This window comes from Leucoraja erinacea, chromosome 17 (genome assembly GCF_028641065.1).
Source record: "Leucoraja erinacea ecotype New England chromosome 17, Leri_hhj_1, whole genome shotgun sequence".
Classification (NCBI taxonomy): domain Eukaryota; kingdom Metazoa; phylum Chordata; class Chondrichthyes; order Rajiformes; family Rajidae; genus Leucoraja; species Leucoraja erinaceus.
In genome coordinates, this window is record NC_073393.1 from 38,543,706 (window position 1) to 38,558,460 (window position 14,755).

Here is a 14,755-nt window from a genome sequence, read left to right on the forward strand (position 1 = left end):
TCCCTGTTTTCTGTACTTTTGTTTTCTCACCATGGGGAAAATAATGACCTGTGCTTGGTGCCTGTCTAACTCCCGGACTGTGGCCAAGAACCAAGCCTTGTAGGAAACATAATCATATATATCAAATTAGGGGACCAAAACTGCACACAATACACACCTGGAGTATTGTGTGCAGTTTTGGTCCCCTAATTTGAGGAAGGACATTCTTGCTATTGAGGGAGTGCTGCGTAGGTTTACAAGGTTAATTCCCGGGATGGCGGGACTGTCATATGCTGAGAGAACAGAGCAGCTGGGCTTGTACACTCTGGAGTTTAGAAGGATGAGAGGGTATCTCATTGAAACATATAAGATTGTTAAGGGTTTGGACATGCTAGAGGCAGGAAACATGTCCCCGATTCTGGGGAGTCCAGAACCAGGGGCCACAGTTTAAGAATGAGGAGTAAGCTATTTAGAACGGAGACGAGGAAACACTTTTTCTCACAGAGAGTGGTGAGTCTGAGGAATTCTCTGCCTCAGAGGGCGGTGGAGGCAGGTTCTCTGGATGCTTTCAAGAGAGAGCTAGATAGGGCTCTTAAAAATAGCAGAGTCAGGGGATATGGGGAGGGCAGGAACGGGGTACTGATTGAGGGTGATCAGCCATGATCACATTGAATGGCGGTGCTGGCTCGAAGGGCCAAATGGCCTACTCCTGCACCTATTGTCTATTGTCTATCTTGCGTAGGAAGGAACTGCAGATGCTGGTTTACACCGAAGGTACGCACAAAATGCTGGAGTAACTCAGCGGGACAGGCAGCACCTCTGGATAGAAGGAATGGGTGACGTTTCAGGTCGGATCTTAAGGGTCACTCGCAGTTACTCCAGCATTTTGTGCCTCTCTCTATATCTTACCAGCTCATGTTACGATGCATCCATAATCCAGTACTGTCAAATTACTCAGCCTCATTGATTCCTAACCTATAATTTTTATGGTGATTTCCAGCCAATGTTGCAACCTGCCGGTGAGGGTCACGGTGAAGGAGACAGCGACATTGTGCATGTCATTGGTGGACCAGGGCAGCCAGATGCAGTTGAAACTTGTAAGTTAGAATTTGATATGACACAAGCGAATCTGACATGGCCATTGTAGATAATTAGTGTGTTCATTAAAAATGTAACACTTGTAATGGATGATATGCTTTTGTTTTTGGTTGAATGTGTATTTCAGTTTGTGCTCCTCAAGGAGTTTATTCGAGATATGTAAGTATTTGAATAGATTTGGAAGAGTTTTGGGCGGATGCGTGACACATCATTCCGGCCACAGTTGTTCCAGACAGGAGCAGCTCCGACAAGGAAAATTGTAATTGTATTGTATTGTATCCAATTTATTGTCATTATCTCATCAGAGACAACAAAATGGATTTTCCTTACAGTCAGGTAACATAAAATTAACAATATATAAATAAAACAAATATTTTTTTCAAAGCACAAACACAGAAGTCCACGACACAACAAAACCCCACAGAGGCACCAAAGTTGAGGAAGGTACCATAGTCCAGCCAGCCTCCCCGCCGATCTTCCCAGATCTAACTATCTGCAGAGTGCCCGATTATTATTGCTGAATTTTCCCACAATCAATATCTCGAGGGTGGGACAAGAAGGGGTCGGGGTCACAATTGACTAGAAACGTAACTGGATCAATGGGCAAATCATGCGGCTGCTCTAACAGTCGGTGGCTAAGTGAATAGAGTCCTAGAGTCTTACAGTGTGTAAACAGGTCCTTCGGCCCAACATGCCCCATCTACACTAGTCCCACCTGCTTACTTTTGTCCCATATCCCTCTAAACCTGTCCTATCCACGTACCTGTCTAATTGTTTCTTACACATTGCTATAGAACCTGCCCTAACTACCTCCTCTGGCAGCTCAAAGTTACCCCTCAGATTCTTATTAAATCTGTCCCCCTTCACCTTAACCCTTTGGTTCTCGATTCCCCTACTCTGGGCAAAGACTGTGCATTTACCCAATCTATTCCTCGCACTATTTTGTACACTTCTATAAATCACCCCACATCCTCCTGCACTCCACGGAATAGAATCCTCGCCTGCTCAACCTCTCTCTATAGCTCAAACCCTTGAATCCCGGCAACATCCTCGTAAATCTTCTCTGTACCGTTTCCAACTTGACAACATCTTTCCTAGAACATGGTGCCCAGAACTGAACACAATACTCTAAATGCGGCCTCACTAACATCTTATACAACTGCAGCGTGACCCAACTTCTATACTCAATACTCTGACTGATGAAAGCCTGATGAATAACCTTTTAATTCTTTACAATCTGTCTCTATCCACCCACAAGTGATACATGGCCTCCCTTGCATGGACAAAGGTAATACCCAATGTAGTCAAGAAGTCCAACAGCATTGAGCGTGGAATAACATGCTTTGATAGCACCCAGTCCACTCAGTACATCGAACATTCATGTTTGCTGGCGTATTTTGGTGAAGTATTATCTACAGGGATTCACTTTGTCAATTTACTGTTTATTCGATAGGATCTCCAAAATCCACCACCTTGACCAAGTTTCTTTTGCTATCTCTCAACATCGTGACACAGAAATATATTTGCAGTCTTTTATTATTGCTGGGTCAAAGTTTTGGAGCTCCAACAGGATCAGAACGGTTGTCGGGGGTTGTGGGGAGAAGGCAGAGATCAACCATGATTGAATGGCGGACTAGACTCGAAGGGCCGAATGGCCTAATTCTACTCCAGTAACCTGTGAACGTGCGAGCATTCTTGGGAGCACTTTCCCAAGAGTAGTTAATGGTGGGCAATTACTACTAGCTTTGCTAATGATGTCACCAAAAAGTGCTGCACATGCATGCAAAACAAAAGCTACATTTGCGTATAAATGAAATAACCGTGGGTGCCCAATACAATTGGTAGACGTTGTAAAACATGCCTGATCGTGGTAGAATAACCATTAATAAAGCAAATTGAACACATCAGTGTGGTTGGTGCCTCGCATGGGTTTGTTCAATGTGAGGGTACATCTTTTCTGCCATTGTAGCTCCATCTAGGGCATTGGGAACAGAAGCTGCAAGCTGCAGGTCAGTTAGGACGACAAGGGTGTCAAGAAGATCGTACAATACAATACAATACGGTTTTATTCGTCACATTGCACATGGAGTGTAAGTGAAATGAATTTGCCAGCAGCGGTACAATGATAAAGAACACACTAAAAATTGAACACAAACATCCACCACAGCATTCATCACTGTGGTGGAAGGCACAAAATTTGGCCGGTCCTCCTCCATTTCACTAGCTTTGCTAGAACCCGGTGATAGCAGCCAACTCCCACACAAATTACATTTTTCTACGCTGTTGGATAATCTAAACCCAGACCTTCAGTTTCAAAACCAAATAGTTTCCTATTTCTGATGATCAGACATTGACCTGGAATGACCCAGCTCAACTGGGCCACAGCCTCTCCCCATTGGCAAGGCTAAGATACTTGACCATCCATGCCACTAATGCACTCAGGCTGATGGATTGAACAGTGTTATAAGATGGTACACAAAAAAGCTGGAGAAACTCAGCGGGTGCAGCAGCATCTATGGAGCGAAGGAAATAGGCAACGTTTCGGGCCGAAACCCTTCTTCAGACTGATCGGGGGCGGGGGTGGGCGGGGACAAGAAAGGAAAAAGGAGGAGGAGCCCGAAGGCTGGGGGATGGGAGGAGACAGCAGGGGGACTGAGGAAGGGAAGGAGACAGCAAGGACTAACAAAATTGGGAGAATTCGATATTCATGCCCCCAGGATGCAGACTCCCCAAACGGAATATGAGGTGCTGTTCCTAACAGTGTTATAAGATGAATAGTTATGATTCTTTCTGAAAATTTAAAACAATTCCATGATGAATTTCTTTGAGACAGGATTGAACTTTCCAGTAATATTTATCTGGCAGTTAAAGCAGTAACATTGCACTAATAGACAGTGAGCAATAGCCAAGTAGTGTATAGTGGATTTTGGCTGAACTTACTCAGTTGTAAACAATACACTGATTTGTCATGGTTACTTGTTAATTATATCTTCTACATTTGTGTTTTCAGTAGTTTATGACAGCTGGCACGGGCTTGATTGCCCTATTGCATGTCTATATTTATCCAATACTTTGTGTAAATCACTGCTTTTTGATAAACATGTGAAAATATAGAACTAGGTTGTAAAAATGTGGACAAACTCAATGGGTCAGGCAGCATCTGTGAAGAACATGGACACGGAACAGTTTTGGCCGGGCTACTTCTGCTGACTGATTGCAATAGGGGGAATAGAGGTGGGGGCTGGACAAGTAGTAGGTGGATACAGGTGAGGGGTTTGATTGGGAGATGTGTGGGCAATGGCCAGAGATGGGAAGAAGGCAAACGGCTGTGAGATAAGAAGAGAAGAAGCACAAAATGTGGATTCAAAGGAAGGGATATAGATGGAAGAGGATGGTCGATGGAGGAAATGGTTGTTGGTTAATTACTTGAAATTAGATCATTCATTGTTCATGGCATTGGATTGCAAGCTACCCAAGCGGAATATGATGTGTTGTTCCTCCAGCTTGTGTGCGGGCGGTCTCATTCTAGCTGTGGAGGAGGCCCAAGACAGAAAGGTCGGTGTGGGAATGGGGAGGGATGTTAAAATGGCCATTGACCAGGAGGTCCAGCAGACCTTGATGGATCAAACGCAAGTGTTTGGCAAAACAGGCACGCTCAGCCTCATCGATGTAACGAAGGCCACATCAGGATGCAGTAGATAAGGTTAGAGGTGGCACATCTGAGCCTCTGTCTCAGCTGGAAGGGCTGCTAGATACAGGTGAGGGAGAAAGTATTGGGATAGATGTTCCATCTCTTGGGTTGCGGAGGAAAGCACCTGGGGAGGGTATAGGGGTGTGTGGGTGGGAAGGCATGAGTGAACCAAGGAGTTGTGGAGGGAGCGGTCTCTGCAGAAAACAGAAAAGAGTGGATGTGGGAAGCTGTGACCGGTGGTGGGATCACACTGAAGGTGGCGCAATTGTCGGAGAATTATGTATTGGATGCGGATGCTGGTGGGCTAAAAGGATAGGACTCTATTCTTGTTCCATCTGGGGAATGGGGGAGTAGCGGGGAATCCATGTTTACTACAGAAAGAGGACATGTTGGATGTCCTAGAATGGAAAGCCTCATCTTGGGAGCAGTCGCGGCAGGGATGAGAAATTATGAGATGAGAGGGTAGCATCTTTGCAAGAAGCAGGGACGGGCAAAGTGTAGTAAGGGTCTCGACCCGAAACGTCGCCTATTTCCTTCGCCTCACCCGCTGAGTTTCTCCAGCATTTTTGTCTACCTCCAGATAAATGTAGGTCAGCGGGTTTATAGTAGTTATCAGTCGATAGTCTGTTCCCCTGTGACAGCGACAGAGATCAAGAAAGAGGAGCGAAGTATCGGAAATAGTCCAGGCTGAATTTGTGGGCAGGGGGGAAACAGAAACATAGAAACATAGAAAATAGGTGCAGGAGTAGGCCATTCGGCCCTTCGAGCCTGCACCACCATTCAATATGACCATGGCTGATCATCCAACTCAGTATCCTGTACCTGCCTTCTCTCCATAACCCCTGATCCCTTTACCACAAGGGCCACATCTAACTCCCTCTTAAATATAGCCAATGAACTGGCCTCAACTACCTTCTGTGGCTGAGAATTCCAGAGATTCACCACTCTCTGTGTAAAAAATGTTTTTCTCATCACAGTCCTAAAAGATTTCCCCTTTATCCTTAAACTGTGACCCCTTGTTCTGGACTTCCCCAACATCGGGAACAATCTTCCTGCATCTAGCCTGTCCAACACCTTAAGAATTTTGTAAGTTTCTATAAGATCCCCCCTCAATCTTCTAAATTCTAGCGAGTACAAGCCGAGTCTATCCAGTCTTTCTTCATATGAAAGTCCTGACATCCCAGGAATCAGTCTGGTGAACCTTCTCTGTACTCCCCCACGGCAAGAATGTCTCTCCTCAGATTAGGAGACGTTGTTGGTGAAGTTAATGAAATCAATGAGTTCCGCACAGGTTCGGGAGGCAGCCCTGAAGCAGTGGTCGAGGATGCAGAGGAAGAGTTGGGGTCGGTGCCGGTGTATGTTCGGAAAGCTGTACGTTCGTGTACCGTTCAAAGTAACCAACAAAAAGTCAGGCGTTGCTGGGTCTCATGTTAGTGCCCGTGGCTACACCTTTACCTTAGAGAAAGTGAGAGGAGTTAAAAGAGAGGTTGTGGAGGGCCAGGCAGAGAAGTGTCTTTGTAGCGGGTAACTGATTGGGTCTCCGTTCACAAAAGAACTGGAGGACCCTGAGACCTTCCTGATGGGGCTTTGGAGACGTAAAGGGGCCGGGTGTCCAATGAAAGATGAAGCAACGAAGGCCTAGGGATTGAATGTTATTGAAGTGTTGAAGGGCTTGTGAAGTGTCTCGGATGTTGGTCAGAAGGGACTGGACAAGGGCAGAGAAGAAGGAATCAAGGTATTTGGGGCTGAGTTCGGTGGGGCAGGAGCAGGCAGCAACCATGGGTCTGCTGGGCAGTCCTGTATGTGGGTTTTGAGTAAGAGATAGAAGTGAGCAGTGTGGGGCGAGGAAACTGTAAGGTTTGCTGTGATGGGGAGATCACCAGATCAGTAATGGTCTTGGAGATGGAGCCTTGGGGTTCATCTGTGGGACCATGGTCAAGGCATAGGTTCTAAGTCGGCTGGAAATAATACTGATTACCATCATGGTTCCCGGGTGTCTGGAAATAATGCACGGTATTGATTTATTCAATGTTGAGGCAGTAATATTCTTTATTGCTTCATGAATGGTAATTATATAAAGGACTAGACCAAGTGGGACCCTTTGGGTCTTTGTCACACGGGAGGCTTGGTCCCCCAACACAACCTGTTCCCAATGCAATATTCCACCATTCACCTGTTCCCCCAATGCAACCCATTTCCCCAACACAATATTGCACCACTCACCCATGCCCCCAATTGCGCAGTGGCTGCTCATTTCCCTTTATTCACCCTCCCTCATTTTAAACTTTATTAAAAATGCAATTGCACTTGCTAGGGCTGGCAGGACTCAGTGTCCTGGGATTGCAACATTGTAGTGGGCCAGGCTATGATCCCATTGTGACATCATAGCTGTTAATGCCAGTGCAGAAGGAAGACATTTTTCTCAATTGTGATTTTGTAAGTTAAAAATGTGAATAACTTGTAAAATATAACATCAATCTGAAAGAAACATGATATACCACATCACGGGACAATGGTGAGTAAGGTGGTCCAAAAATTGTAGCGCTATCGTGTACCATTTTGGCATAGTTCAGGCCATGAAAAGAACGAGCACAAACAAACACGCAAACTCACTCACAGACAAGATGAGAGTTTTAGTAATATATAGATTACATTTTTTTGTTTGTTCTCTGCAGTGAATCACCCTCCCACACTTGCACCGAGATACTCCCATTCACTGCTTCATGGCCTCGGGCACGTGATGATGCAACAGAGCTACATCTGCGCTCTCATCATCATGATGGTAAGTACCCCATAATCTTTGCTCCTTTTGTTTGCAGTGTGTGCTAACTTATCACAATGTTTATTATATTGTCAGATAAATAATCTGCTTCTACCTGATTGCACTCCCCTCCATCTCCACCCTGCCAATTACTCAACTATACCCTCAACCCGATTCCTCGTGTCCTGGTGCCTCATTTACCTTTAGCGACCAAGCCTGAAGCCACAACATTTTTCATTTGCTCTTATAAACTGTTACTACTTGCTATTATTACTCTAATCAATGAAGCAGACCTTTACTTAAAGCCATTTGAATGATGTAAAGAAAGAGATTGTAATCGCGCATGTATTGTTCACCAGCATACAGTAAAACATGCACAATCCACTGTTCAAAAATCCCAGTGGTTCAACATCTCTTCCACCAGGTAATATTTGATGCGATCACTTCTCACTGCTTGGGTTTCCATTTAGTTTAATTTAGAGATACAGCGCAGCGATCTTTGAGATCTATGGTTGCCTTCCACACACTCCTCTGACGTACAGGTTTGTAGGTTAATTGGCTTGGTATAAATGTAAATTTTCCCTAGTGTGTGTAGGACAGAGTTAATATGCAGGAATCGCTGGTCGGTGCGGACTCGGTGGGCCGAAGGGCCAGTTCCCGCGCTGTATCTCAACCTAAGACTAAAACCTAAAAAAAATAAAGGCTGTCTGTCTGCAGCAGAGCGAGCCCCTGTAGCTGTGCAAGTGTGAAGCACCTCCCACATGATGTGCGATGCTCTGGTACTCTCCTGGTCCCTGCTGGACACAATGGTTTCCATGCACGGTCTGAAGCTGAAGGCGGTCTCTGTCCTACCATGGTTTGCACATTTATCATCAAGCTACTTGGTACCCAGGGCATTTCCTTGTGAATGCCCATCAGTTTTTCAATGGGCTTGACCAGCCTGCCATCTTCTCCCTGTCAAGGCTGCACTGTTCACACAGTATTCCCCAGCCCCCTTGCGGAAGTTTACACTGCATGGATACTTTTTAATCTGGTGTCTGAGACACCATTCTGGATCAAATGTCTCTTTGTCACCTGGAAGGATGATGTTTAAAAGGCAAATCATGTTCACGTCCTCAGTGCTAGAAATGGCAGGGGCTTGCGTCAAGAAAGAGAAACGTTTCTGAATGGAGGATCTGCAGATAAACCATATAACCATATAACCATATAACCATTACAGCACAGAAACAGGCCATCTCGACCCTTCTAGTCCGTGCCGAACACATAATCTCCCCTAGTCCCATATACCTGCGCTCAGACCATAACCCTACATTCCCTTCCCATCCATATAACTATCCAATTTATTTTTAAATGATAAAAACGAACCTGCCTCCACCACCTTCACTGGAAGCTCATTCCACACAGCTACCACTCTCGGAGTAAAGAAGTTCCCCCTCATGTTACCCCTAAACTTCAGTCCCTTAATTCTCAAGTCATGTCCCCTTACATGTCCCCTTAAACCTGCAGGGTTTGTGAAGCTAAAGAGGAATATTAGGGGAAAACAAACAAAGGTGTGAACAAATCCTTCAAAACATCTCCAATGTTCGACTTTAGAGATACATCCTGGATACATCCCACCAAGTCCTTGCCGACAAGCAATCACCCCGTACACTAGCATCATCCTACAAACTAGGGACAATTTACAATTTTACCATATCAATTAACCTACAAATCTCTATGTCTTTGGAGTGTGGGAGGAAACCGGAGTACCCGATGAAAACCTACCTGGCCACAGGGAGAAGGTATTAACTCGTTACAGATAGCACCAGTAGTCAGGATCGAACCCTGTACCCTCTGGCACTGCATGGCAGCAACTCTACCACTGTGCCATCCGGTGTTGTCATGCACTATGACTTACTAGTGCCATCGATTCCTCCCTTTATTCAGAAGGTTGTGGGCTCAAATCCCATCCCAGTAACGTGAGCACAAGTACATTTCTGCCTGTCTGTCGTCAAGGACATTAATGCACTGCTCTTTTAAGAGACTAAGTTGGCTTTTGGTGTCATTGGAGAGCTTGTATTCAGTCCCTGAAGCATCTATGCTGATAACAGATAGGATAACAAGCAATGGCTGCCTAGTCGACACCAGTTAATGAGTAGGCAGCACTGCTGCTCTATGTGGCCCGGGGCAACACAAACAAGCCTGACCATTCTGAACCGTGTGTTAGATTTTTAGGAGGTTGAATCCAAAATGACAGTGAGCACCTTTAAGATGGATAATGCACAAGTTGGGCAGTTTTTATGATAATTTTTTAAGCGTTTAGAGATCACTTTGTCATGTATGTTTTTGAGTGATTGACTATGCTTTTCCCCCAGGTTTGGAGCATTACGTTTCACAGCTGGCTAACCTTTGTGCTTTTGATTTGGGCTTGCCTGATCTGGATTGTCCGTAGCCGACGACACCTTGCCTTGTTCTGCTCTCCATTCATTCTGCTGTATGGGATCTTGCTGTGCAGCCTGCACTATGTTTGGGGAATGGACTTGACTGAAGAACTTCCAACCAAAATCGGATTTGTGGTTCTGAAACAGCTGGGCCTAGCCCACAGGAAGGATCACTGCCTCAGCCTCGGAGTCATGGTCAGTTTGTTCATTCATTGTAGGTTGGTTACTTCTTACTCACCAATTGTAGTGCTTGTTAGTAGAAGTTCCGCCTACATGCGGTTTATATTATCAGAATTCTGCTGAAGACTGAGTAGCTGCTAGCCTACTGTAACACCATGTAGAAGAATGCTGTGAGTGAACTTTAATAAACAAGTGTTGTACCTTGACATGTGTATGACTCGCTTCAATACATAGTTCTGGTCTTCAATTGGAGGCGTGGGTTCGAATCCCACTTCTGACACCATGTAATGAAGTGAGTCATACGCACGTCAAGGTACAACACATTGACATTACCTTACACACACACACACACTAGAGACAATTTTACATTTACACCAAGCCAATTAACTCACAAACCCGTATGTCTTTGGAGTGTGGGAGGAAACCGAAGATCTTGGAGAAAACCCACGCAGGTCATGGGGAGAACGTACAAATTCTGTACAGACAAGCACCCGTAGTCAGGATTGAACCCGGGACACTGGCGCTGTAAGGCAGCAGCTGTGCCGCTGCTCCACCGTGCCACATTCTGTTCTCTTGTGGCCTTCGGACGTGTTTATTATAACATGCCCTTTGGCAGCTTCGCAAACTCCAGTATTTGTAAGTTCAGTATATCCTGAAAATGGTTGCATGTCTTCGTCCTCCCCATAAATGTTGCTTCCTTGAGCTTGCAAGATCTCACCTTGCCTCCCAACACTTCAAATTTAAATTCTCAATTTCTAAACATTTTACTCAAGTCATGACCCATCTCTGCCTCTATGATTTGTTCCTGTAATGCGAAGCATTTCCCCCACTGGGTTTGTGTATTTGTACCATCTCCCAAACCTTCACCTTCCCATTGCACACGTGCCAAGTACTTGTCATTGTGCCCTGCAATACCCCTCTGGTAATCCTTCTTCTCTTCCTTTGGGATTTTCTTATCTTATCAGCCATCTTCCTCCATCCTTATTTGCCTCGATCTCTGAAGAGCTCCAAAATTTAACCCAAATTTCTCATAACTTGGTTTAAGAAGGAACTGCAGATGCTGGAGAATCGAAGGTACACAAAAAAGCTGTAGAAACTCAGCGGGTGCAGCAGCATCTATGGAGCGAAGGAAATAGGCAACGTTTCGGGCCGAAACGTTGCCTATTTCCTTCGCTCCATAGATGCTGCTGCACCCACTGAGTTTCTCCAGCTTTTTTGTGTACCTTCTCATAACTTGGGTTGGGCTAACAACGGAGCTATTTTGCCACTGAATTCATCCTAATCTTGCCCTCACAAAGTTTTACAAAAGGAGTCATTGGAGATAACAGAAAACCGAAAGATGTTAACATTCTATTCTCCATTACAAAAGTAATTTGTTTGCTCTGCATTCACTTAAAGTCCTTCAGCTAAATCGATGAACACTTACTATTTCAAGCAATCCACAAAGTGCTGAAGGAAGTCGGCAGGTCAGGCAGCAACTGTGGAGGGAATGATCAGGTGACGTTTCATAGCAACACCGTTCTTGGGTCTTCAATAACTACTTCATCTTTTTTTATCCTCAGCTGTTGTATACGCTCACGTTTTGGCTCTTATTGCGCCAATTTGTCAAAGAAAAATGCTTGAAGCACAAAGAGGTCCTGCTGAAGGAAGTAACTGTGCCTGAACCAGGTGGGTAATGGACTTCTCTGCCACCAACATCTTCATCCAGAGAGAGATGACAACATTCGTTTCACTGTGATCATTCTGACAAAATTAATTTTCTAGAACCAGGGGCCTGGGCAATCAACGAAGAAACCGACGTTCGAACTCTATCAAAGGGTACAGGGAATTAACATCCAATTCTACATAAACCTGGAATCAAATGTCCTCGTCAGTAACGATGACCATGTAACCAATATTCGTTAAACAACTCCATCTATTTCACTAATTAGTTAATTAGCTTGCCCTTCAAGAAAGGAATTCTGTCAACTTTGACCAATCAGGCCTTTCTGTAACTCCAGATTCTCAGCAATGGGATCAACAATTATTTATCTCTGAAAAAGCCTCGCGAGTCCCGAATTCAGGTTTAAAGGACAATAAATTCAGCTCAAGCCAGAAATGCTCACATCGATTAACTAATTTTTTTAGAAAAATTAAGTGCCAAGTGAAGAGGAAACATAACTGCATATAATATGTACTGTATATGCATTCATGCATCCATTCAATTAGATTATCAATCTCCCTTTGGTACTCAGCATTACTTGTTTCTATTCAACTACGCTGGACAATGCCTTCAGCAAACAATTAGTTAGTGTCCAGCAACAGAAGGTGAGCAATCCAAGTTTATGACTGGTGGATTGGTGAACCTTTATTTCAAATGGGCAGATTCAGATGGAAGGCTTGCAGCTCTCACTCCTAAACAGAACGATTGCATTCAGGCAGACACTCGCCTAGTTTAAATAATGCATTAAGGGCCTGTCCCACTAGGCCATTTTTTAGGCGACTGCCGACAACTGTCATAGGCGTAGCAGGTCGCCGAACAAACAGCGACTGGACTAATGGGCCTTGTCCCACATAGACGATGTTTTTGGCGACTGCGACAATGGAATTCACCGAAGTCAGCACCGGCGACAACCTACGCCATCCTGGTGACAACCTACGACAACCTACAACAGCACCTACGTCAGGAGAAGACAAGCTACGACAAGCCCACGGTTGCCGACTGTCGCTGAAAAGTTTTAAACATTTCAAAATCCAGCGGCAACCAGAAAGACGCTACGACTCTTTGGGCGACTGAGGAGACGACTCACGACCATACAGGCGACACCCCGGCAACTGTGTGGCAGCAGTCCAGTCACCGGCAGTCGCCTAAAAAATCGTCTAAGTGGGACAGGCCCTTTAGTTTTTGACCAATCTGTCCCTATAATTCGATTATCAGAGAAATTCCACCTCCTCCCCTCCCCCCCTCCTCCCCTCCTCCCCCCCATTACTGCAGACTAGACATGGAGAACAGTTTGACCATTCAGGCTAGAATGTGACCATATTCTACCTTACTCCAAACAAAATTGTTGTTGCTTTCAATTAACATCCAGCATGATCCCCAAATATTGAATTCAGCAACATCCAAGTTTTCATTGAATATTTTTTTGTTCCTGTTACAGGTCAGGAGAAGAACGATGTTTTGAAATTACTTGGAGAACTCGTCATGAGTTTCTATGCCAAGTACTGGATTTACATTTGTGGAGGGATGTTCTTCGTTGTCAGTTTCACTGGAAGAATAGTGGTCTATAAAATTGTTTATATGTTCCTTTTCCTCCTTTGCCTGTCATTCTATCAGGTGAGAACATAGTAACGACTAATCAACAGCAAAGAACCGCACCCCATCAGAAATCAGTCTTAATAAAGAGAGGAATTTCATAAAATATCGTCATGAAATGCATGCAAGGCTTGATGTAAATGTGTGTCATGGTGGAAAGCATCTAGATGGATTTGGAAGATTAAAGGGGATAGTTCTGTGACCTGTTCATTTGAAATTTTTCCTGTAAAAGCCCTATCTGGACAAATGGAAGTGAATCTGCTATTCCTACTCCGGATGCATCCTTGTGGATTCTGGTGTGGATTAGCAATAGCGCAGGTCAAAGGGGAATGAATGATGAGCATCCATATTGACTTTGTCAGGGACATTCAAATCCTGTGAAAGAATGGGTGGCACGGTGGCTCAGCGTAGAGTTGCTGCCTCACAGCGCCAGAGGCCCAGGTTTGATCCCGACTACGGGTGCTGTCTGTACGGAGTTTGTACGTTCTCCCCGTGACCTGCAAGGGTTTTCACCGCGATCTTCAGTTTCCTCCCGCACTCCAAAGACGTACAGGTTTGTAGGTTAATTGGCTTGGTATAAATGTAAAATTGTCCCTTATGTGTGCAGGGTAGCACTAGTAATGTGCGGGGATCGCTGGTCGGTGCGGTCTCGGTGGGCCGAAGGGCCTGTTTCCACATTGTATCTCTAAACTAAACTAAAATTAGGTGTGTAATAATGTGCTATTTCATGCACTTTCGAAATAACCTCTACTGCTGAAGTGTTGAATGTCTGCTGCTGTTTGCCAATGGTCACATTCTTGCTGTTCATTTTGCCAGGTCTGTTACTTTCTGTGGCGGAAGCTGCTGAAACTGTTCTGGTGGCTAGTTGTTGCCTACACAATGCTGGTGCTCATTTCAGTGTACACCTTTCAGTTTGATGACTTCCCACATTACTGGATGAACATTACAGGATTAACGGAGAAACAGTATGTGCCATTTCAATTCTGGATAATTTAACTGTTTTGTGTGCCGTAGTTGGATTAATGCTTGAACAGTGACAGGTCAAAAAGATTATATGGAACTGGTGCGTTACAATGCTAAGAACTATATTCTGCGCTCTGTATCTTCCCCTTTGTTCTACCTTTTTGTACTTGAGTTTTATTTGATTGTATTTATGTATAGTATTATCTGATCTGATTGGATTGCACGCAAAGCAAAGCTTTACACTGTACCTCGGTACAAGTGACAATAATAAACCTAAACCTATTAGTAAACTTGCTTTCCGTAAGTTGCAGACATATACGATACGATACGATAAAACTTTATTAGGTCTATACGATACGATAAAACTT

The 14,755-nt window shown here is 44.6% G+C and overlaps 1 protein-coding gene across 2 annotated transcripts in view; it reads left to right on the forward strand.

The window, feature by feature from the left end:
- Window positions 1–14,755, forward strand: part of piezo1 (piezo-type mechanosensitive ion channel component 1) — a 278,272-nt gene that overhangs the window by 172,163 nt on the left and 91,354 nt on the right. For both annotated transcript variants that reach the window (XM_055649000.1, XM_055649001.1), the window contains exons 10-15: window positions 980–1,076; window positions 7,444–7,550; window positions 9,884–10,144; window positions 11,692–11,797; window positions 13,270–13,445; window positions 14,241–14,389. In XM_055649000.1, coding sequence (XP_055504975.1) covers window positions 980–1,076; window positions 7,444–7,550; window positions 9,884–10,144; window positions 11,692–11,797; window positions 13,270–13,445; window positions 14,241–14,389 — 896 coding nt within the window. The remainder of the gene's footprint in view (window positions 1–979; window positions 1,077–7,443; window positions 7,551–9,883; window positions 10,145–11,691; window positions 11,798–13,269; window positions 13,446–14,240; window positions 14,390–14,755) is intronic.